The sequence below is a fragment of the Cannabis sativa genome, chromosome 5, assembly GCF_029168945.1.
Source record: "Cannabis sativa cultivar Pink pepper isolate KNU-18-1 chromosome 5, ASM2916894v1, whole genome shotgun sequence".
In the NCBI taxonomy this organism is placed as follows: Eukaryota; Viridiplantae; Streptophyta; class Magnoliopsida; order Rosales; family Cannabaceae; genus Cannabis; species Cannabis sativa.
The window spans coordinates 55,398,503-55,422,671 of record NC_083605.1 but is presented as its reverse complement, the minus strand read 5'-3'; the positions used below and the strand labels follow the sequence as shown (position 1 = coordinate 55,422,671).

At 31.1% G+C, this 24,169-nt stretch overlaps 1 protein-coding gene across 1 annotated transcript; it reads left to right on the top strand.

Annotated features, from left to right (window-relative positions):
- The first annotated feature begins 8,396 nt into the window (after positions 1 to 8,396).
- On the top strand, positions 8,397 to 11,729 carry LOC115716732 (probable xyloglucan endotransglucosylase/hydrolase protein 30). The gene is made up of 4 exons (XM_030645614.2): positions 8,397 to 8,911; positions 9,005 to 9,105; positions 9,469 to 9,677; positions 11,035 to 11,729. Exons 1-4 carry the CDS (start codon positions 8,668 to 8,670, stop codon positions 11,561 to 11,563), a joined length of 1,083 nt encoding a protein of 360 aa, XP_030501474.2. The 5' UTR covers positions 8,397 to 8,667; the 3' UTR covers positions 11,564 to 11,729.
- The last annotated feature ends 12,440 nt before the right edge of the window (positions 11,730 to 24,169 follow it).

Genomic DNA, 24,169 nt, shown 5'->3' with positions numbered 1-24,169 from the left:
TAAAGATAAAACAATCACAATTGCACGATGATTATAAACAGAGAAGGAAATTCATTAGAGATAACAAAAGCATGTAATACTGGGATTAAAAGCTGCCCGATAAGCTCGTTGTCTGTAAAATGAAAAATAATTCCAAGTTTAAAGACCGCTTGGCCGGTCATGATGTCTTAGAAAAGGCCTTATGGCCGAATAAGATAAAATAAAAATAAAAGGATAAAAGAAGCAGTATTTAAACAGCTGGATTCCCAGGCTCTTGGTTCGGGTCCTCTGGGCCGCCAGGAGCTGGAGGATCTGTTGTTTAAACAAGAGGTACATCAGCATTTTGGCCAGAGGTAGAAGCAGTCGCCTCGGTTGCACCATAAGCCACTTGGGAAGCGCAGAACTCAAGGTAAGTGTCCTTGGCTTCACCCAAGTAGTTGAAGTTTGCCTGAGGATTAGCCTTCCAAAAGTCGTAGAAGAGCTCAAGACCGGCTGTCTCCAAGGCATGAACTTTCTCTTTCAGCCTCGTCACCTCGGCCGTAAGCTCCTCCTCCTTAGACTTCTTCTCCTCCTCCACCCGACGAAGGACTGCTCGAAGAGATATCCTTTCATCTTGAAGACTGTTCACTTCAGTAGATAAAGTCTCGATGGTCTCCTCAAGTCGGTCAGAAGCCTCAAGCTCCTTAGTCAGCTCAGCTATTTTCTTCTAGGTGGTAAAAAGCTTCTTATTGGCTTTACCCAACTCCATCCAAACAGCTTCGAGTTCCACCCTGGCGTCTTCAGCATCCTTCCTGGCCAAGTCCACCTCCACCCTCATGCTGTTGGACAAAGCCGTGTTCTTGGAAGAAGCAGACTTAGCCCGGGAGTAGGTGTAGGCCAACTTCAGACCGGCATCCACAGAGGAAAAACTTTAGTATTTGAGCCAAGTAAAGAGGATTAAAGGAAATCATCAAGAAGGATTTACCCTTGTGAATTCCTTCAAGACTCCACCCATCAGTAGCTCCAGAAAAGAGTCATTGCCAGCACTGGCCAGCTGCTCATGAACCTCAGGAACCAACCGGTTCATATAGTGGGCGAGCATCTCCTTGCCTTTCTTGGCCTCCGGAAGCACAGGGAAAAGTGGAGTAGAGGTCCGCACCAACTCAGACCCACCTCTCGGTTGGTCAGACCTGTCCGAACTCCCTCGTCGAGACTCCTTAGACTTGATAACTTTTGGAGTAGAGGGGTTTGCAACCGTTAGCTCCTCAGAAAGATCGATGAACTCCCCGGCAGGCGTCTTTTCCTTAGAAGAGGTCCCCTCACCGCCTTTAGACTTCTTGACCGGGGGAGATGCGCTAGAGCTTCCGCCAATCCTCTTCCTCAGAGCATCAAGCATCTTCTGAGACATGTCTGCACGGAACAAAAACAACATGGTCAAAGAAAACAGACATCAGAAACATAATGCATAATAGTCAACAAGCTTAAAAATAAGACGAGGTAGTATGCAAGATGATTGCCCGAGCAGGCCTCGAAATTCCATCATCACCTGACATGCCTCTTATTTCAGACATAATAGCTTTCCCTTTTTCGAGCACGGGAGAAGGCGACCTAGCAGGAGAGATGGGCTCCCTAATGTGAATTGCATGTTCAATAGGCCTGGGCTGGGCCAGAATTTTCTTCCTCCTTTTGAGCAGAGTCACCTGTTCTTTCTCAGCTTCAGCTTCAGGATTCAAGGGCTCCTGAGCATATTGCTTGGCCCTGGCACCTCCCTTCAACTTAGCTTCATGCTTGAGTTGAATGAGTTCATTCTCCGTATGAGCTTGTTCAGCCCGTCCAGCACTAGATTTCCTCTTCCTCTCCCTCACTGGCTTAGGAATGAAATCCTTTGGATAGAACCCGTACTTCACAAAGTAATCCTCGGAGGTCAACTGGATGATATTTCGGTCTTCCCCCGGCAGTCGAGCAAGTTTTTGAGCTCTATCCCTAAGAGGAAGAGTGAGGGGAGGGCGGTGATATGTCGGAATCTGCTGGAACCGAGTACGGGTGATGCTCGCGCCATCCACCAATAAGTACTCATCAACAACATGCCCAATTTTGCTGATGGTCGAATCATCGGTGCCCGTCAACCACTTGAAGTGTGGTTGAGAGAAATAGAAGTACCCCGACCTACCTTGCTTGGGGGTGGACTTCAAATCAAAGAACCAACTGACCTCGTGGGGAGAAGGCATATCCCACTTCTGGGAGGCATAAAGGTTGAAGAGGGCAGACAGATACTTAATGCCCTTAGGAGTGAACTGGGCCAGACAGAGGCCGAAGAAGTCTGCCACATCCTTAAAGTATTGGTGCAAAGAAATCAGTGCCCCTTGCAGGGCATGAGCACCCAACCAAGCGCACATCCCCTTGTCAAGGTTTGTGGGACGATTATTGTGGGGGGGAATGTAGCAGTACAATTCACCCAAGTAGCCACCCTGGTCGAGAGTCTACAGGCGCGCCTCAGTAACCCTGGACGGAGGACTCACCCACCTGGCGCCCAAGGTACTTTGCCTTTTGTGAGGAACCGCAGCAGTACGCTCCTCACCGACGTAGTCCACGCCCTCAACCAGGACGTCTCCATCAGCATCGACTGGCTCCCCAGCCTCGTTGTATCCCCCGTAGTTTGGGGGTTCAACCTGTTGGAATTTATTTTACCAGGATCTTAGATCTACTCACAAGTATGTTTATTAACATCCTAAATATGAACTTTCTAAAACGATAAATTAAACACGTATAAAGTTTAAGAAACCTTACATTGGGTGCAGCGGAATAATATGACTCCTTCCGTTCAGATATCTAGCCCTTGATTCCTTTCTGTAGCAGAGCATTATCAATATCTGAACCTGGATCTCTTTCTCTGAATCTTTGATGCTGAAACTCCTTTGCAGATGATCTTTCTTCACGATCTTCCTCACTATGATTGAGGTATCACTTGATGTGTGTGGGCACTACTCATACACTAAGGATTTCGAAATTATCAAGGAAGAAGAGAGAGAGTGGTCAGCTAAAGATAGGGAGAGAGAAGGCTCAGTTTTTCTGAATAGAAAAAGTCAGAAGAAAAGTGTAATTTTTCTGAAGCCTTCACTATCTATTTATAGCATTCCACTAGGGTTAGATTTGAATTATATGGCATTAAAATAATGAAAAAATCAATTTAAAAAAGCTACAAAGGTGGTCGGCCATACACTTAATGGATTGGGCCTTGGGCTTTGCAATTTTGCAATTTTAACACCTTTTGTATCTGATTTTCTCAAAAATGCCAATTTCCTAATTCAATCATTTAAATGCCAATTCTAACTATTTAATAACTATAAATAATTATTAAATAATATTGTCATTTATCATATTTATTAATTGAACCATACAAAGTATCATAATTAACAAATATGCCCCTAATAACACTTTCTTTACAATTTCGCCCTTACTTAGTGAAAATTTCACAAATAGACATAGTCTAATTTGAGAATTATAATTGATTAACCAAAACCAATTACATGAGTCTTACAAGCAATATTATCTCAACTAGTGGGGGGACCATGGGTCTATATAACCGAGCTTCCAATAAGTAGATCAAGAATTTAGCACTAAAATTCACTAACTTATTAATTCTTCATTGAATCCACGCATAGAACTTAGAATTGCACTCTCAGTATATAGAATGCTCTATATGTTCCACCATATAGACACATTATTAGTTATCCATTGTTATAATCCTAATGTGATCAATGATCCTCTATATGAATGATCTACACTGTAAAGGGATTAAATTACCGTTACACCCTACAATGTATTTATTCCTTAAAACACTTGACCCCGTATAAATGATATTTCAGCTTATGTGAAATGAGTACTCCACCATTTATGTTCGTTTGGTCAAGCTCGAAGGAGATCATCCTTTGCTTACTATTCGCCAGATAGAAGCTATAGATTCCATGTTTATGATAGCGCTCCCACTCAATTGCACTACCGTGTTCCCAAAATGTACGTATCACCCTGACCTAAAAGTAGGCTTAACTAACAAATCAAAGAACACGAATAGCCTTTCAAGATTGAGCCTAATCATATCAGGATTAAGATCATTTGATCTAGGATCAACTAGGCGATATTGACTTGAATAGATATTACGGTAAGTTTAATAAATCTAAGTCAAAGTTCAATATCGGTCCCTTCCGATGCATACTCCATGCATCCAACCTGAGCTTTACTTTAACCTATGTTCTGGAAAGAACATAGTATTTCTCCAAATACAAGTAAACTCTTGTTGTAGATTATCATATCAGTAAAACCCTGTGTCTGATAAATCTAGGAAACTTTATTCACATAGTCATGTTTACTTTCCAATGTGTTGACGGCACAATAAACAGGATCAAGTATGTGAAAAGGGTTTCAGATGAATTTATACATTATGTACATATAATCATGAAATAAATCATGTGAACCATGCAACATTAAATGTTATTTCTGATCTATATTAATAAGTAAATCTGATTATATTGAAATGAGTTTTATTTAGGGCATAAAACCCAACACAACCTCCCCCTCTTCCTCCGCCTCGGAGGAACTGCTAGGACGTATGTCGTCCTGCTCCTCAATCTCCTGGACCTCAGCGTCCCCTTCATGATCCCCCTCCTCCTTGATAGCTGGATCCTGTTCGGCGCTGGGCAAAGTGGCATGCCGAGCCACTTGAGGATCAGACGCATCGGCCATACGCGTTGTTTTCTTGGTACAAGCCATAATTCTATGGCTGGATAAAAGATTTGAGGGAGAATGTCCTTCACTGGAAGAAGGTGGGCTAGAATAGAGACGAGGATGGTCCTCGTGCAAAAGTTGAAGCAAGTCCTGGTCGATTCGATGTTCGCTCTCCCAAAACTCACCTAGGTTCATCTACAAAAGACAGCACACAAGATGAGTGTTTGGCCGAAATATCGAGCGATAAATAAGCAAATACACAGACTAGGAGTACTCAACAGATCAAAGAATAAGAATGTTCAAAGAAAAGCCAAAACTCAGGAAGTTTGAAATTTTCTCGAATTAGGGCGAAAATTTCATGAAGCTTAGAATAAGCAAGATGAAAGACAGGCATTATGCAGTTCAGAAAGCAAGCATTATGGACGGTAAAATTGCATGAAATCATGACAAAGAAGAATCGCAGAGTTTCTAAACCTAGGGTTTCCTATGAATGTTCTACGGCAAAGTCGAAGGTGCATTCGGAAAAATAAACATGCAAAAATAAGCATAAAGGAAATCGAGAACTTACTCAAGAGTCAGATGTCTGGATTCAAGCAACGTCAAACCAACGAGCAGTTTTGATGAAGGCACTTCAGCAAACTTGAAGCCAAAAAACCTCTCTTTTCGCTCTGAACTCACTTAGCAAAGAAATATGGTAAAAATGAGTTTATGTGCCAATGCTCTTTGGTATTTATAAGCAAGTCACGAAAAGAGGTATTCATTTCAAAAGGACCTCAGACGCCTCATTTCCCTCTAAAGAGCGAATATGGGAAATAAAAAATAATCAAGTGCAGCCGTCAACCGTGGTGAGAGAAATCAGATTTCGCAATATTAATTGTCAGAGCATTAATTAGCCGAAAACTGAAGGGACGCCCAGTCAGCCTCACATCGAGTCTTAGACAGATGTGCTCGACATGTGTCCCCATCCAAAGGCAGAAGCAGCTCGGATGAAGTCTACACGCAGCTTCGGAAGTCCCGTACAGACTTGGGGGCAAATGTTATCCCAATTTTTGCACTCTGACATGGCATCACATAATGATGACACGTGGAATCAACTTTGAGTATCTTCTCGGAAGGTATAGTCCGAACAAGATGCCTCATAGGCATGTCTGGAGCAAAGCGATCAACAATCCGCGCAGAGCGATCAACACTTAGTGAATTGAGCTTTCGCATTGTGAGTCATCAAAGAAATCCCTATAACTTGGGAATTAGATCACAGAGATATGGCAAGCTCCGAATCCCACGGTCAGTGTATTCTGCATTTATCATGCAATCTTTCTGCTTATATCCATTGTAACGAGAAGGGAAATACTTCCTCTCTAAGTTCATAGCCCTATAAATAGTGATGCATGTTCACTGGGCAAAAGACGAGAGATTTTACCTAGAGAGACTATCTAAGAATTCATATTCAGAGATATTGTTGTAATGAGCTATAAGAAAAGGAACCTTTCTCCTTGTTCTTGAGTCAATACAAATAACGAGGATTAGGCTATTACCGAACTGCTCGGGGCTGAACCTCTATAGAATTCTTGTGTCTTTACATTGCTTTACCATATATCGATTGCTATCAATTACTCATCGCTTACTAAATAAGACTCATTGTCGTTGGCTAAAAGCGAGGTCAACAATAATACTATATTATTTTTTTGTTTTATTTTTTATTGTAGATATATATAATTTGTTGTATGGTATATGGTTTTTGTTGTCTATAGTATATTATTTATTTAAGATGATATTTAATTTTTATTTTATTATATATAAATTTTTTAATACGTATACATATTTTAATAGTGGTATATATAATTTTATTAACATGTTATATATTTTTAAGTATTAATTTTGTAATTAATATTATTATAATTTCTTTGTGGTATATAATTTTATTACTACGGTATATTAATTTTTAGTAATACGATATATCAAATACTATTGTATATATTTAATAATTTAATATATTTATTCATTTTTGTTACAATATAATAATATGTAATACTAAAAAATTATATAACTTAATTAAATTATTATATATTTTTTTTTAAAAAAAAAATATGTAATAAATGTATTTTTATAATTTTTATTAACTAATTTATTACATTTGACTTTTTTTTTAATTTTTTTTTAAAAGAAAACATACAAAATTAAAAAAATCAACATAACTTTTAAATAAAAAAGATTTTAAAAAACTAATATTATAGATATATCATAATCTTTTAAGTAATTTGATTTTAATTCTAAAAAATATATATTAAAAATATAGTAAAAAATAATATAAATAATAAATACTCTAAAAGGATTATTTTTTAAAATAAGAATATCTACTAATATTGTCCTATAATTGAAGATGATTTGCTATAAATTCTTTTTTTTCATGTTTCTTTTCTGAATATTTATAACCCTCAAATCGATGTTATTGTTATTTTGAAATTGAACCTTCTATTGTTTAAACAAATGAAAATTATTGGAATATTTCATCAACCCAATTATTTAATATTTTGTAGGGTATTTATTCTCCAAAATCGTATCTAGTCTGGTCAACAAACTCTTCTAACCTTAACCACTAACATGTAAAAAAATCCCATGATTAAATTACCTTTTAAAAAAAAATATATTAAATATAATGGTATTTTAAGTGTAATTAATATACTTAGTTGTGAAGCTATCCTAATTATCTAGTCATATTTGCGCTTACACGCAAGAGTGAGTGTTGTGGAGCCATTTGTATTTTATTACAAATTAATATTCTGGGGCCACCAAACCAATCTTTAAATAAATTTAAATTAACATATTTGTTTTGATCTCATATTCACAACAAGAATATTGCCTTAATGATTGGTTTGTTTCGTTTGTATTATGTATATATATAGCCCACCGTTGTCATCAATTTATAAAGAATATATACTTTATATTAGTTTAATCACTAGCAAGGAATATGATCCATTTGCTAGTTGTACCATACGATCTTTTATCTGTATTTTATTTATGAGTTTGATAATATACATATGTAGGTAATTAATAAACCGTGTTTGTTTGTTTATTTATTTTGCATGGAACTCTATAGCTGTGAGGTACTATTTATTTTACAACCCCAAAACACACAAATATGCATACAAAAATATGTATGGGAATGTGTGTGTGTCTGATGAACCTTCATCATTTCAGTTTAGTTTGTCATGATCTGCCATTGACTTTCTTGCACTAGCTGACATGTATTTGATTTGGCTGATGCATATAGTTTATTATTATTATTGTTCACAAAATTGCAGCTTCTTAATAGATAATATCCAATTATTTCTCCTAATATCAGTCCCTCCTTTTGAAAGAAAAAAACAAACAAACAAAAAGAATCCAACTATCAATTTTCCTATTTTTCTTTATGTGTGTGTATATATATAAATCTTGTTACTATCACCAAATCAATCAATTTGGTTCTTCACTATAGTCAAATTATATAGGATCCACGTGTTATCTTTTCAATTATCATTTAACATCAATTTATCTACTCATTAATGAAATAAAAATAGAAAATTATCCCTCAAGATTGCCTAACACGGTAGATCCAAAAATAAAACTTTATCCAAGAAAAAATTCAAAAATTGCTTAAAATTTTGAAAAAACACTAAAAATATACAAAAACACGGATTTGATTTCCATAATTTCATAAAAATAAAATAGGCAATTTCCATAAGGGCATTATAGTAAATTTGATATTTAATATAATCCGCAGCAGCCAACTGAAGAGACCAAAACAGACCATTCTCCATATTTCTCTCTCCGCTACTCTCTCTTTCTCTCTCTTCTCAACTCCATATCGTCTTCATTGTATATAGTATATACATATATTAACTTGCAGAGAAAGCCAGAAAGAAGAGAGAGAAACCCCTAATCATCAAAATTAGAAACTCTTCTTAATTCTTTTTTTAATTTTAATAATAAAAAAAACAACAAATTATGGATGAGGTACGTTCTTGTGGGAAAAAGCTTTGTATTAGTAGTAGTAGTAGCCGGAGGGGAATAATATTAACGTCGTTGGGTCTCTTTAGTGTCGTTTTCTTCACTCTTACCGGCGCCGCAGCAGCTTTTAATCTCGCAACCATTCCCTTCGACGAAGGGTACAGCCCTCTCTTCGGCGACGGGAATCTCGTTCGTTCCCCCGACGGTAGAGCCGTTCGTCTTCTCCTCAACCGTTTCACAGGTATATATATATATTTTTATGTCAGAATATTATTTGATTGTTATGTTTGGCCAATTTCTTTTTATTTATTTTTTATATTAATTTGAATAAAAGGGTCTGGTTTCATCTCGTCAAGTCATTACAACCATGGATTTTTTAGCGCCAACATAAAGTTGCCATCCGATTACACCGCTGGAATTTGTGTTGCCTTCTACGTGAGTACCAATTAATTAAATAATCTTATATTTTCTTCTTTTTTAAAAAAAAAATGAATTCAATAATCTGAAGAAGTTATAAAGAAATTCGTCACCCATTAATCTATTAACGTTTTCGGTTTCATGAATTTAATCATCAATAATGAAAGTTTAACTTTTGTATTAATGAATGATTAATTAATTGTAAAGAAGCTATGAAAAAGAAAAAAGAAAACGTACTCATATTTTTTTGTATTGTCGTTTTGTTCCGGGCGGTTGAATTTTGTTAGCTCATCCCATATCGTTCATAATGATTACGAATCCCAAGTATAGACACCAACTATTTATAGTTTGTATATTTTTTTTTTTTGGAAAAACTTACAGACATCAAACGGTGACGTATTTGAAAAGTCTCATGATGAGCTGGACTTTGAGTTCTTAGGCAATGTAGAAGGAAAGCCATGGAGGTTTCAGACTAATCTGTACGGAAATGGCAGTACGAGCCGTGGCCGAGAAGAACGCTACCGCCTTTGGTTCGATCCCACCAAAGAGTTCCACCGCTATAGCATTCTGTGGACCCCAAACATCATTATGTAAGTAGTTCTTTCTCTTTTTATTTTTTAAATAAAAATTAGTTTCTTCTCTTAATTAATTATATTTCAATTAATATTTTCATGTTTTAATTTTCGAATCCCAATAATTCATTGATATAAATGACTATAATGAGAGTGATTTCAATACGTAATATATTTTGAGATTGTCATTAGTCAGATAACGCATGCGCGTATGTGATTTGTTATTAATTAATTATTTAATTTTGACTTAAAACAAAAGATTGATTTATTTTATCCAAATATCATAATGTGCTATATGAGTTAGAACTAAATAAAACTGAAATACATTGTTTGTATGGATTTTTGTTTTCTTAGAAAAGTTTGAGCGTGAATAACTGTTATTAATAACCAACTTCAGCATGGGTATGCTTTACAAACTTTGGGCTATATTGGCTGTCCATTATATATTGTTTGACCTTTTGAGAGGGATAGAAAGAAAGAAAGAGAGACCAAGCTAATTATCTATGGGTCATTTTGCGTGTGCACTTTTTCCTTTCCCCACTAGCATATAAAGTCGATATGTTCGAATATGTTTCTTCTTGTGAAATCTATATTATTTATATAAATATATATTTAGAATTATTATTATTTATTACATTTGTAAATGAATATTTATATATATATACATGTATGTGCATGCGTGACATTAATTGCTTTTTTGCGCAAATGGATTTTCTTGGCCAATTATGAAATTAGTATATGGAAATTATCGAATTGTATTGACCATATATGTGTATGTATAGATATAAAATACATAATAATATGATGAGGGTTGCCAAAATAAATACGTAACGAATTATTAATTCATGATCAATTAGGATTAAATGCCAATAGAGTATATGCTGGACCACACACTTAATAAACCAGAAAAATGAAGATATGCATTGGGTTATCTTATGTGGACTATAAATAATGCATGTGAACTCTTCTTATTGAATTGTTTTTTTTTTTTTATATTCTTCAAAACTTAATTAAGCATGTGAACTCAAGTATTCCCTTTCTTTAAACAAAACTCTAGCTAAATATTAGTTTATCTAACTCAACCGGATAACATCTATTTATATGTATTGATTTCTATTCCATGTGGCAAATGCATGTGTTGCGAACAAATTCCACCAAACTAGCTAACAATAACTAATTTCAATTCATAATTATGATACTCTAAGAAAATATCACAAAACTTAGACAGTGTTTAATTATTTATTAGGATAGCTGGCACAATTGATTAGTTACTCCTACCAACTAATTAATTAAAATCCCAGTATTACATATATATATATTTTTTTTGTTATTATGTTCTGATATGAAAATTAATATAATAAATATTTGCATGCAGATTTTACATTGATGAAGTTCCAATAAGAGAAGTGGTAAGAAGTGAAGAAATGGGTGGAGACTTCCCAACAAAACCAATGTCTTTATATGCAACAATATGGGACGCAAGTAGTTGGGCCACCAATGGTGGAAAATACAAAGTGAACTACAAATATGCACCTTTTGTGGCAGAATTCAAAGACTTAGTTCTAGAAGGCTGCCCGGTAAACCCAATTCAAGAAGTTCAGACCACCGTGGCTTGCGCCGAGAAGAGTGCCGCACTTGAGAGAGAAGACTACGCCACCATCACGCCCGAACGACGCTCCGCAATGCGCAAGTTCCGGCAGCGTTACATGTACTACTCTTACTGCTATGACACGTTGAGGTACCCTGTGCCGCCGCCAGAGTGCGTCATTGTCCCCTCCGAGAAGCGGCTGTTCAAGGAGACTGGTCGGTTGAAGTTCGGAGGAAGCCACCGCCGCCAGTCCCGGCGGAGGAACCGGCCGATTGTTACTGCTACCACTGTTTCGGATGACCTATCTGATATGTAGTGAGATATATTTTATACTTACTGTTTTTATTGATGAAAAGTAAATTTGGATAGGTTTCAGTGTGTGGAGTTAATTAATGTACATTTTCTCAATCTTTCATGATAAATATGATACATACCATCATCCATTTAATAAATACGTATCCCTTGGGTAAATTTTTGTTTCATTAATTAGTACTTTGAATAAAAATTAAATGAATAATACAAAATTATTAACATGATATTTTAATTGATAAATGCCAATAATAGCAATAAAAAATAAAGATGTCAACTTATAATGATTTTTTTTTTTCACGGGGTGGCTAGCTTGTGTATCTTTTGGTTGGGTTTTAATCTTATTAATTTTAGCTTAAGTTTTTTTTTAGCTAATGAGCTTTTTAGTTTGCTCTGTGGTTCGATTTATGCCCCCATTCTAATTCACACAAGAGTGTTAGTGTCAGCATACCTCAATACAATTAAATATATTTTTTTTGTGGCAAGTACAACCTGATAATCTATGAATAATTTTTGAAAACGAATAATTTCCCATTCTAATTCACAGACAATAGGTCATTTTCTCTTACTGGCTATGTTTATTAAATCGAAATTGTCGAAGTCATGGGATCTTCTAGAGGAATATATTAACTATTCATAGATTATCATTTATTAAAATACGCGTATGTATCTACTATCAAAAAAAAAAAAATACACGTATATATGTAGACATACAATATTCCCGACCATATATATACATATATTACTGTGGAGAAAAATATTATATCATTATTCTTTGATACGGTCAAATGTTTGACCTTTTTTTTTTGTGTGTTTGAAATGATTTTGAGTTACAAAACAATCACATGACTTAAAGGAATGTAATAATCCGAATCATATGGCTTATTTATTTATTTATTTATTTTTGAAAATAAGTCTTTAATGAGAAAATTACGCATTCCAACGTAAATATCAAATTATTTCTAAAAATATGTTCATTTGTTTTTATTATATGAAATAACAATCACATACCGAAATTACTTTTTATATATATACAATTGAAAATTTATCTCATCCCTAATATTATTACTTTGCAAATATACTTTAATGTGATTTTATCTTTTCACTTTGCACCAGTCAAGTTACTCTTCCTCTCCTTCCACACATTATCATTTTTTTCTTCTATGTATATTTTCTATATTAAAATATTTCTCTTTCTTTGTTTCTATAAATTTTAAAAATATTTTTTTTAACTATACTAATAATTATTTAGTCTCAAAAGTTTACAATTTACTTTTTAAAATATTCATTTTAACATGTTGAAAGCATATATTTTTGTCAGTACTAAAAAATATAATCAATATTAAATATAACCTTTTAGTTTCTTTTATATTTTGTTATCCAATAAGTTACTACTTCTTGAACTTGAGTAAAATTTAATACATCAATGATTAAACAATTTTATAATTTTTTTTTTTCAGAGAACTGAAAGTTCACAATTTTATAAGTTTTTAAAAAATATTTTTCTTATTTTATCTTAAATGTTACAAGATTACATTCTAAATAAATTTATTTTTTATAAGATAATTTTGATAAGTTTATAAAATATTTTTAAGGAAACAAAATAATATCCTAAACATGATATGTAATATTTCCAATGTCAAACTTTGGGTGTAAATAAAATTAAATATATCAACAAATTTCATATGTTACTAAAAAAATATATTTTATTATTTCAAAATTAAAAAGTAACTAAATTACAATTTAAAAATAACTTAAAAAGAAACAAGATAATATATTAAATATACTTCTAGTATATTGAATAATATGCTATATAATAATTTATTATAATTTAATATGATTTATCAATTTTAAATATGTTTGAAGGTAACGTAAAAAAAAAGTAACATAAATAAAAAAATGCATCTTGATCTACAATAAAATTAAACTATAGTTTGAAAGCAACTAATTAGTTGGTAAAATAAAATTATAGTTCTAAAGTAAAATAAGTAACAAAAATGTATATGGGATAATATTATCTCACAATATAGCTTATTAAAAAGGTCAAATAGTATCTTAGTTTTTTATTTTTTTAATAATATAGTAACTCTTCAATATAAAATTAAACTTTTTTTGATAAATTAATATAATAAAAAATACTTTTAGTATATGATATATATTAAATTTTGTTTGAGTTTAAAATTTTTTTTTAATAATTATAAAAGAAATTAAAAGATTATTATTTTTGACTTCAACATCTTATTTAGTAACAGTGTACAAATATATATTTTCTATGTATAAAAATAATCAACTTCAAAAATAAGTAGTACTTTATATATATATATAAATACTACTTTTTAAACTAAAATAGCTAAGTGTAGTTGATATTTTCTTTTCAAATTGTAGTAAAAAGAAAAACAAATAGGGAAAAAAGAAATAATAAAAAAATTCAACAAAATCATGCATAAAGAGAAGAAGAAAAGTCAAAAGATGAAGCTCATAGTGATAATTGACTATAAAAAGAATTGCTTGCATTTGTTTGTATATTCTGTATAGAAGTAACGGTAATTGGATCAATTAAATAATTAACGGTATATTTATTAATAATTACAATATTATGTATATAATTAAAAATTCCCCTAAATTTTATTAACGGCAATTATTCGAGATTACATTAAGAAACTCACAAGAAATATTATCTCTTCGTAACAAACGACAGGCAACAGAATAGGATGCTCTAGCCAGAAAGTAGACAACACTATTTGCAGACCCCCTGATAAAAATAACAAAAACACTTTGTAGCTCACGTAACAATATCTTACATTCAAAAATAACACTTCTAAAATAAGATAACATGATGAGGAGATTTCGGAGTGATTGCACTACTGTTAGACTATTTGTTTCTATAGTCAATCCCTGCCATGACTTTCAAAACCCCCATAGCCTTAGTATGGCTTATTTGGAATAACATAATATAATTGAAGTTTACATGGTAAGAAAAGTTAACACTATTAAATATAAATATATATATATATATAAAACAACTTATATGACATGACTAATACCATAGAAAACAATAAATATTAAAGGGATTTTTTCTATTTTGGGCTAAAATCATTCAAAACTAACATTTATACTATTATAAGGGAAAATAAACATTTATACTATTTAATATTTACAAAAATACTATTTTTAAAGTTCTTTATTCACAAAAATACTTTGTTACATACTTTGTAGTTACAAAGTAATGTGAAACTAAGACTAAACAGGCGCGTGAAAAGGACTATCCTGACGCACGCAAGTCAAAACAAAAATTAGATAAGTTCTCTCACACAAATCTATAGTTGCAAAGAAGACCCGTGGAAAACTTACTAACATTATTATTTTTTTTTTGTACATACTACCTACTAGTTTGTATACTACTATCACTTTACTTAATATTTTTACTTTTATTTTAATAATATATATTATTAAAATATGAAAAGACACTTCCATCTTTTCCTATCAGAATTTTATATTTACATTAGTTACTATTTACAAAATTGTGAGAATAAAAAAATATTAAATATTGTTTGATCTATTTAATAGCTATTCTTTTATGTGTTTTATTATTATTTTTATTATTTTTATTATTTTTAATAATGTGTATTTGTGGGTTATATATATGATTTATATAGTTTGAAATATAATTAAAAATTATCTATAATTCAACTAAATTATAACTAAATAACTAAAAAAATATCTACACTACTTTAATATGCAAAGACCAACACATCGTACGGACAACTTGAAAAAAAAGCACAAATTTATATCTTTATATATTAAAAGTGCTTATCTAACGGTATTTCTGTTGGGAATTATTTTACCAGGATCTTAGATCTACTCACAAGTATGTTGTTTAAACATCCTAAATATGAACTTTCTAAAACGATAAATTAAACACATATAAAGTTAAGAAAACCTTACATTGATGCAGCGGAATTAATGTCTCCTTCCACTCAGATCTCTAACCCTTGATTCCTTTCTGTAGCAGAGTATAATCAAGATCTGAGCCCGAATGTCCTTCTTCTTCAAGTTTTGATCCTTCACAGTCTTCCAATCTATGATTGAGTTACTGCTTGCTGTGTGTGGGCACTTACTCTATCACTAGGGTCACGAAAAAGATGAAGGGAAAAGAGAGAGAGGTATTTCGGCCAAGGAATAGAAAGTGGGAAGGCTCAATTTTTCTGAAGAGAGAAATTTCTGTCAGAAAGCTAATGAAAGCATGTTGTGTGACTGAGCCATCACTTTCTATTTATAGGCAACTACTAGGTTTAGGTTAGGATTTATTTGGCATTAAAATAATGAAACTATTAATTTGAAAAAGCTATTTAAGTGGCCGGCCATATGGTGTTATTGGGCCTCACTTAATTTTGCAATTTTATCAAATTTTATCTCTATTTTCTCAAAAACGCCAATTTTCCAATTCTAACCTTTTAAATGCCAAAACTAATTATTTAATAACTAAAATAGATTATTAAATAATATTGTCATTTAATTTAATTATTAATTAGACATATAAAGTCCATTAATAAATAAATAAACCTAGAAACTCTTTTCTTTACAATTTCACCCCTGCTTAGTGAAAATTCATAAAATTAGACATAGTCTAACTTTAGAATTATAATTGATCAATCACGAATCAATTAATGAGTCTTACAAGCAGAATGTTCTCAACTAGAATGGGGACCATGGATCTATATGCTGAGCTTCCAATAAGTGAACCGAATTTACCAAGTAAATTCCTACTTATTAATTCTTCGTTGAATCCACTCTTAGAACTTAGAATTGCACTCTCAGACTTATATAGAGCATATTGTATGTTCCACGATATCAATATACTATCTCATTTAACCATTGTTATAATCTTATTGTGATTTAAAGATCCTCTATATAGATGATCTACATCGAGATGGGATTTCTTTACCGTTCTCACCCCTCAATGTATTTTGCCCCTCAAAACACTTAGCTACCTGTAAATGGTGTTTAGTGATCTAATAATTAGTCAGTTAAACATCCATTTACTTCTATTTGCTAAGCTCGAAGGGAATCATCACTTGACTTCTATACACCAGTAGAAGCTATAGATTTCATATTTATGTTCAGCACTCCCACTCAATCATACTATCATGTCCTCGAAATATACGTATCACCCTGACCCGAAAGTAGGCTTAACTAATAAATCTAAGAACATGAATAGCACTCCTGAGCTGAGCCTAAGCATATCAGGATTTAGATTCTTTTAATCTTAAGATCAACTACTGATATTGACTTGGAAAGATATGTATAACGGTAAGTTTGTAATATCTTAACTTAGTTGCAATATCGGTCCAGTCCAATGTATACTCCATACATTCGAAACTAGTATACTTTACTAATGTCCTGGAAAGAACATAACACTTACTCCAAGTGTAAGTATACATCATCGCTGATTATCACATTAGTGTAAATCCAATAACACTGATGAAACAGGGACCAAAACTTTTGATTCATATGATCACAATCACATTCCAGTGTGTTGACGATACTGTAATTGTGAATAAACATATGATCTGGATTTAACTGATTCTGTGTGTATGAATATAATAAACATATTAAACATATTAAACCATTAGCATGTAGAATTCATGCAAACATCAATCACTTCAAATTTCTTATGTTGATAACTAATCAGATTATAAAGAGTTTTATTTAGGGCATAAAACCCAACAAACTCCCACTTGCACTAATATAAAACAAACTGCGCAAATAGGTCAATCTGATGTCTTGATCTTCAGATCAAGTGTAGTATATTTGAATCCACCCAAACTTCTGGAAACTAGTTCATAAATACACTTATGAAACATCCTTTACAATATGCTTTACTCATCAAGGGATACTGAAATCTTTACTGTTTTAAAAGTACATCTGAATAAACAGAAGACATATATCTCATATTTTAAAATATGTAATTGAGATAATACAGTGTAGACTTTTCTTCAGTGATATAACTTTCTGGTATTTTCGAATAGACCAAGTTAAAATTCTTCTCTGGTAGAGCTTGAATTATTATTCAATAATTCCTCCACCCCCAAAGTAAGCACCATCTCATATAAATCGAAATTAGATGGTGAGATACAAGGACAACTGATACACAGTTCCTTAATATCTGACATATAGATCACTTTCATAAATCCTTCTTGAATATCTTCTAATGTTCCCTATTTGATTACATCTCAGATAGCTCCCACTCAATAGCAGATGTCTGGTTAAATTATACTTTTAACCTCTGATTGTTTGGAGAGTTACCTAGTTGTGACTTTTGTATTAGTCTTAAAACTTTAAGTTAAGACTAAGTCATCAACATAGCAGACTAGTATTTGAAGTGAAAAATACATGCCAGAGATAAAGTAATCAAAATTAAGATACCAACAAATTTTATGAGGATTAAGAATTCTTGGTTCAAGTCATTCGAATGGACTGAACTAGAGTTCTTTATCTTATTCTCATAATTCTGATAAGCTATACCTATCCATGTGAATGGTTAGATTTGCTTTTCAGTAGTGTTCTTAAGTACCTATCACAATTATCAACCTAATGAAGATGGGTATAGAACTTTAAAATTCTCCCACTCAATTAAGGTAGTGTGAAACTTTAACAAAGAACTTTCAAAGGTATCAAACTTTTACTTACAACAGTAAAATCGAAATGGAACATACAATCAAGATCAAGAATTTATATTGACAATAGCTGACTCATTATATTACTTCCATGTTTAAATAAGATATGTGTTTCATAGGGAATTGTGGAATGGACTCCACCCCTAAGAATATACATATAGGGTACTATGGATAACCTCCACCCCTAAGTATATAGAGATTATGATCCACCCCTAAAGGTTGTAAAGATCATGATTCTCTAAGTGTGATAGAGTTTATGTGGAGTTGAATACTATCCAGAGTTCATTAGATATAAAAGATCGTTGAACTGCATAGTTTTCTTAACTTTTCTCCACCCCTATCAGATCATAAGATCCTTTTATTAAATAAATTCTTAATAATTGTATGAGAATGAACAATTATTGATAAACATAGAAATAATTTCTAGTGTTTATATAATATAACTCTATGAAGAGTTGAAAATATTATAGAATTTGCATCAATAATAAAAACACTTACACATACAAACATACAAATATAATGTGGTAATAATTGATGAAGATAAAATAAATGAAGCTCAATCTCATAAATTGCAATAGTGAATTTCGAAAATAAAACTTTATTAATAATAAAAAATGTATTGCAACAATATGAGAGAAACAGGGATAAATATCCCTAATTAAAATTTGAAATCCAAATTATCTTTAAACTAAAAGAATTAATTCAAAAATTGAAGAGCTTCATCTTCATCTGGACGATTTCACCCTTGGTCCAGCTTTCTCATCCAACTCAATTGAGTTCAAGTAGCTTGGCCTATAAGAAGAAGAAAACAAATAAACAAAGTTAGTCCAGAATCATAAATCCAATTGGATAATAATTCACTAAAACTCTTAAAGTTTATAAATGGAAATACCTTGTTTCTTTGCAAGAAGTTTAGGACACTGGGGTTTCCAATGACCTTTCTCATTGCAGTGGAAACACTTTCCTTTAAGTGTAGCATCACCAGAAGGAGCAGCCTTTTTCATGGCTTTTGTTCGCTTCTTGGTGTTCTTCCACTTCTTCTTCGATTTGGGCTTTGAAGCAGAGGCAACATTTGCTTCAGGTTTTATCGTCCCATTACCATTACTAGGATTATGAGGTTTACTCCCTTTCTTCTTGGGTCCTCCAATCAAATTTTCATAAGTTTGAAGGTCATTGACTAATTCATGAAAGTCAATTTCCTTCTTATTCATGACATAATTTGATGTGTATGGTAGAAATGCTGAAGTCAGGCTATTCAAGATAAGACTTACTTGAGTAGCACTGTCCATTTCAGCACCATGATCCTGGGCTTCTTGGAAATAACTGGACATGAGGAGAACATGGTCACGCACGTTTTGATGAGGTTCCATCCGTGCATTAATGTACTTCTTAGTCGCGTCAAAGCGTGACTGAAGTGATGCCTTACCGAATAGCTCATTTAACTTCGTCATAACTTCAACAGCCTTCTCAGTTTTAGAAAACCGAGTTTTGAGGGTGTCAACCATGCTAGAAAGCATAAAGTATAGAGCTTTGTCATTTGCTTTCTGCCAACGCTCATACTTTTCTTTCACAGCTTTGGATGCATTGTCCCCAGGCACTTCAGGTGACGGCTCAGTTAAAACAAACAAGGCACTTTCTCCTATGAGAGCAATATTAATGTTCTCATTCCATTTATTAAAGTTAGATCCATTCAGCTTGTTTTCAGTCAACAGTGATAACATGGGATTCATTTTGACAAAACAGAATACTACAAAATAATAGAAATCAACAAATAGAAATTAATAATGGTTTAACACACAAAATCAATTCAGAAATTATAAGCACATAGCAAGTAGGAATGATATGAGAAAATACTTAAAAAATTCAATCCTAAATAATTTCCAAGGTTTTCAACAAACTGATATCAGTGTCCCGTTTAGGCGAGAGTCAAAGCTACCATCCATTGAATAGAGTTGTCAGCTCATCTAAAATGTTAAACATTCTAGCAACCTTTTATTCGATCAAGATCAGATTCCAGCGTTGTCCCGTTTAGGCGAGAGTCTAGCCTATTCTATCTCATGAGCTTCTACCATTGTTTCGCAATTTGCAAGTCAAATATGGTCGCCACCATTAGGGTGATCTATACCATATAAAACACTTACAAACCACTTATCATGCGAGATTAAACGGTGCGAAATTGCTAATGAACGTTCCTCCATTAGGGAGGATTACTCACTAAAACAAACGCGGTGTAAAACCCACAATGGAGATCGAATATCTTAATAATAATAAAGCTCATTGTTTAAAATGTATTTTCTTTATTATTCTAATAAATAAATCTCATTAAATTCTATTTAAGAATTAAAATTCAAAAATAAGAATTTAATATAATATTTATAAAATTATACTTAGATGGTGATTGAAATAAAATTAATTATTTCCATCTTAGTAATAATCTTAAATATAAATATTAAGGAAATTAATTTAAGTTGAATTAAATTAAATAATTAGCAACTTAAAAATTTCCTTTGAGAATATATTTATTGGGTTCGAAAATTTAAAGTATATAAAAATACAATATTTGAAAATAATAAAAATAGAAAAGAAATACTTCAAGCAAAAATATCACCTATCTAGATATTCTTTTGACTAGTTAATTCAATTTCTAATTATATATATATATTAAATTCATTTATTTTAAATTAATCAATTAAATGAAAAAATCATTGATTGTAGTTGGTCCAAGAATTAATTAAAATAAATAATTAATTTACAACCCAATCTATTTTTCAAAATAAAAAATTCGAAAATATTGCATAAATAAAATGCAATTTTTGAAATTGATTAAGAAAATAAAGAAATATATATATTGAAAATTATTTAAATTTAAGTTGAAAAATTAAATTTCAACCTAAAAATAATTTTCTATTTAATTAAGTGTCATGAAAAATCAATAAATATTAAGTATCATGATGAAAATCAACTTAGATATTTAGATTTTTCAAGTTAATTAAATGTATTAAATTCAAGAAATAATAATTAAGTGTAGGGAAAGCTTAATTATTAATTTCTATTTAATACTAGGAAAAATATACTTAATAAAATTGTACCAAAATTAATTATTTAAATAATTAATTTCACAAAGTATAATATTTTCCTATTTAAACATTAGAAATAATAAGTAGTCTAGAAATTACTATCTAGAAAATATCTTATTTGACTAAGTATCTTTTCAAAAAATTTGAAAAATATCTAATTTAAGTTAGATAGAAAAAATCTAAAACTTAAATAATTTCAAATTTAGATTTAATTAAATATCAAAAATTAAGTTGTAACCACTTAATTTGAAGATATCTTTTTTAAAGTTAATATTTGAAAAGATATTAACCAAAAAAAAAATATCTAAAATATTCTATTTTAAGTTAATATTTGAAAAAATATTAACTTAAAAAATATCTTAAGAATCTTTAATAACTAATGCCTAGGATTCCTCAACTTGATTTAAAATTTAAATCAAATATTCAAATTTAAGTTAGATAAGAAAAATCAGTTGATACAACTAATTTATAACTTAAATAGGAATATTTAATTAAATAAGCTCCAGAAAGAATCTTAGTTAGTTAAAATTCTATATTTAATTAAATACAAGAAAAATACAAATAGTTTGTCTAGAAATAATATCTAAACTAAAAGTGTTTCTTTTAAAATTAAATTTAAAATATTAAAATGAAAATAAATTTCATATATTTTAAAAGTTAATTATCTTGCTAATTCAATTTTATTAGGTCAAACTAATATAATTAACCTAGTACAGTTATTCAAATCAGGCAAATGGGCCTTCACAATTGGGGTAGTTCATGTGAGGGGGTGCTGGGTTCAGTATGTCGTACCCACTTCTATGGCTCCCAACTCTCACACAAGGCCCAAAAGAGAGGAATTTAACCTTAAAATGAATAACTGTTATTAATTGAATAGGTCCAATAACTAAATGGACCTAAATAAAATCTATCATGTTGTGACATTTTATTTAGCAACAACCTATATGTATCTATATTAAAACAAAATAAACATATAGGCTCACACAGGCACACTTTGGATGGATCCTATCATGTTGCTAGGTCATACACAGATGAAAGAAGATTGTAAAATTTACCTGTTACAAATTATTAACTTGACCAAGGGAGCCATCAGATCATTAGATCTGGCAAAAAGTAACCATGGCTATTTGCAATCAAGTAATAATAGGTTTTGAAAAACTTACACACAAGTTTAAACCATATACTCCTGCAACAAGGTTAGCTGGATAGTTGGAAGTAGGATTTATTTAATTTTAAATAAATAATTTCGAAAAAAAAATATTTAAAAAAAATATTTTAATTTTCGAAAAAAAAAATTAAAAAAAATTTAATTAATTTCGAAAATAAATTTAAATTTCGAAATTATTTAAAAAATAAATATTTAAAATTAAACCTACTATTTTGAAAAATTAGGTTTCAACCAACCTAAATATCATTTCAAAAAAAAATTTGCTAACTACTTTTAAAAATTAAATGTTATTTTAAAAATAAAATTAAATAAAAATTAGAAAAGATAAATGAAATATCTTTTCAGATTTTTAAATTTAATTTAAATAAATAAAATAACAAAATTTAAAAATTAGCAAAATATCTTATATCTATTTAAAATTACATGATTATAAATATCTTATTTTAAATTTAAATAAGGTCAAAATATCTAAAAAGATTTAATTTTTTTTAAAAAAAATCTTAAAAGATAAGATATTATTAAAAAATATCTTAAAAGATAAGATATTTTAAAATATCTTAAAGGATTTTATAAATATCTTATAAAATCTGACTTTAAATTTAAAAAAATAAGATATAATCAAATTTAAAAATAAGATAGATTTTTAAGCAAGAAGATAGATACTAATTCTATTCAAATTCAAATTACACTAATATCTTGAATTAAAATTTAAAAAATATTAAATTAATTCAAAATGATAATTAGAATTGAATTAGGAATAGTAATAGTATATATACAAAACCATACAAAAAATCGGAAGTTAATTACATGAAAAAGCATGAAAAATCCAAGAAAAACGAAAAAATTTGAAACTGTACGGACAGATTTGCGATCGCAGGAAAATATCAGCACAGCCCCGATTTTTTCAAATCTTCAAAAAATCATAACTAATTCAAATAAAATCCAAATTAAGTTCTGTAAAAGGCTAACTTGCTTAATTTTTTCCATACTATCCAATAAAAATAATTCCAGAGATAAAATCGCAATTATTTTTCACGAAAATTTAACAAACATCAATCAATCATCAAATAACACTCAATACAACATGATACCATCCAAAGAACATACAAACAATCGTTTTAAAGTCCAAATTTCATGTAAGTAAATCAATCACCATGGCTCTGAGGCCAGTTGTTGGGAATTATTTTACCAGGATCTTAGATCTACTCACAAGTATGTTGTTTAAACATCCTAAATATGAACTTTCTAAAACGATAAATTAAACACATATAAAGTTAAGAAAACCTTACATTGATGCAGCGAAATTAATGTCTCCTTCTACTCAGATCTCTAACCCTTGATTTCTTACTGTAGCAGAGTATAATCAAGATCTGAGCCCGAATGTCCTTCTTCTTCAAGTTTTGATCCTTCACAGTCTTCCAATTTATGATTGAGTTACTGGTTGCTGTGTGTGGGCACTTACTCTATCACTAGGGTCACGAAAAAGATGAAGGGAAAAGAGAGAGAGGTATTTCGGCCAAGGAATAGAAAGTGGGAAGGCTCAGTTTTTCTGAAGAGAGAAATTTCTGTCAGAAAGCTAATGAAAGCATGTTGTGTGACTGAGCCATCACTTTCTATTTATAGGCAACTACTAGGTTTAGGTTATGATTTATTTGACATTAAAATAATGAAAATATTAATTTGAAAAAGCT

What these genes read in the sequence shown, in the direction of transcription:
- LOC115716732 (XM_030645614.2), top strand. Translation starts at nt 8,668, where the DNA reads ATGGATGAGGTACGTTCTTGTGGGAAAAAGCTTTGTATTAGTAGTAGT. An exon ending in TCTCCTCAACCGTTTCACAG is followed by an intron (nt 8,912 to 9,004) that starts GTATATATATAT and finishes TTTGAATAAAAG; the next exon opens with GGTCTGGTTTCATCTCGTCA. An exon ending in GAATTTGTGTTGCCTTCTAC is followed by an intron (nt 9,106 to 9,468) that starts GTGAGTACCAAT and finishes AAAAACTTACAG; the next exon opens with ACATCAAACGGTGACGTATT.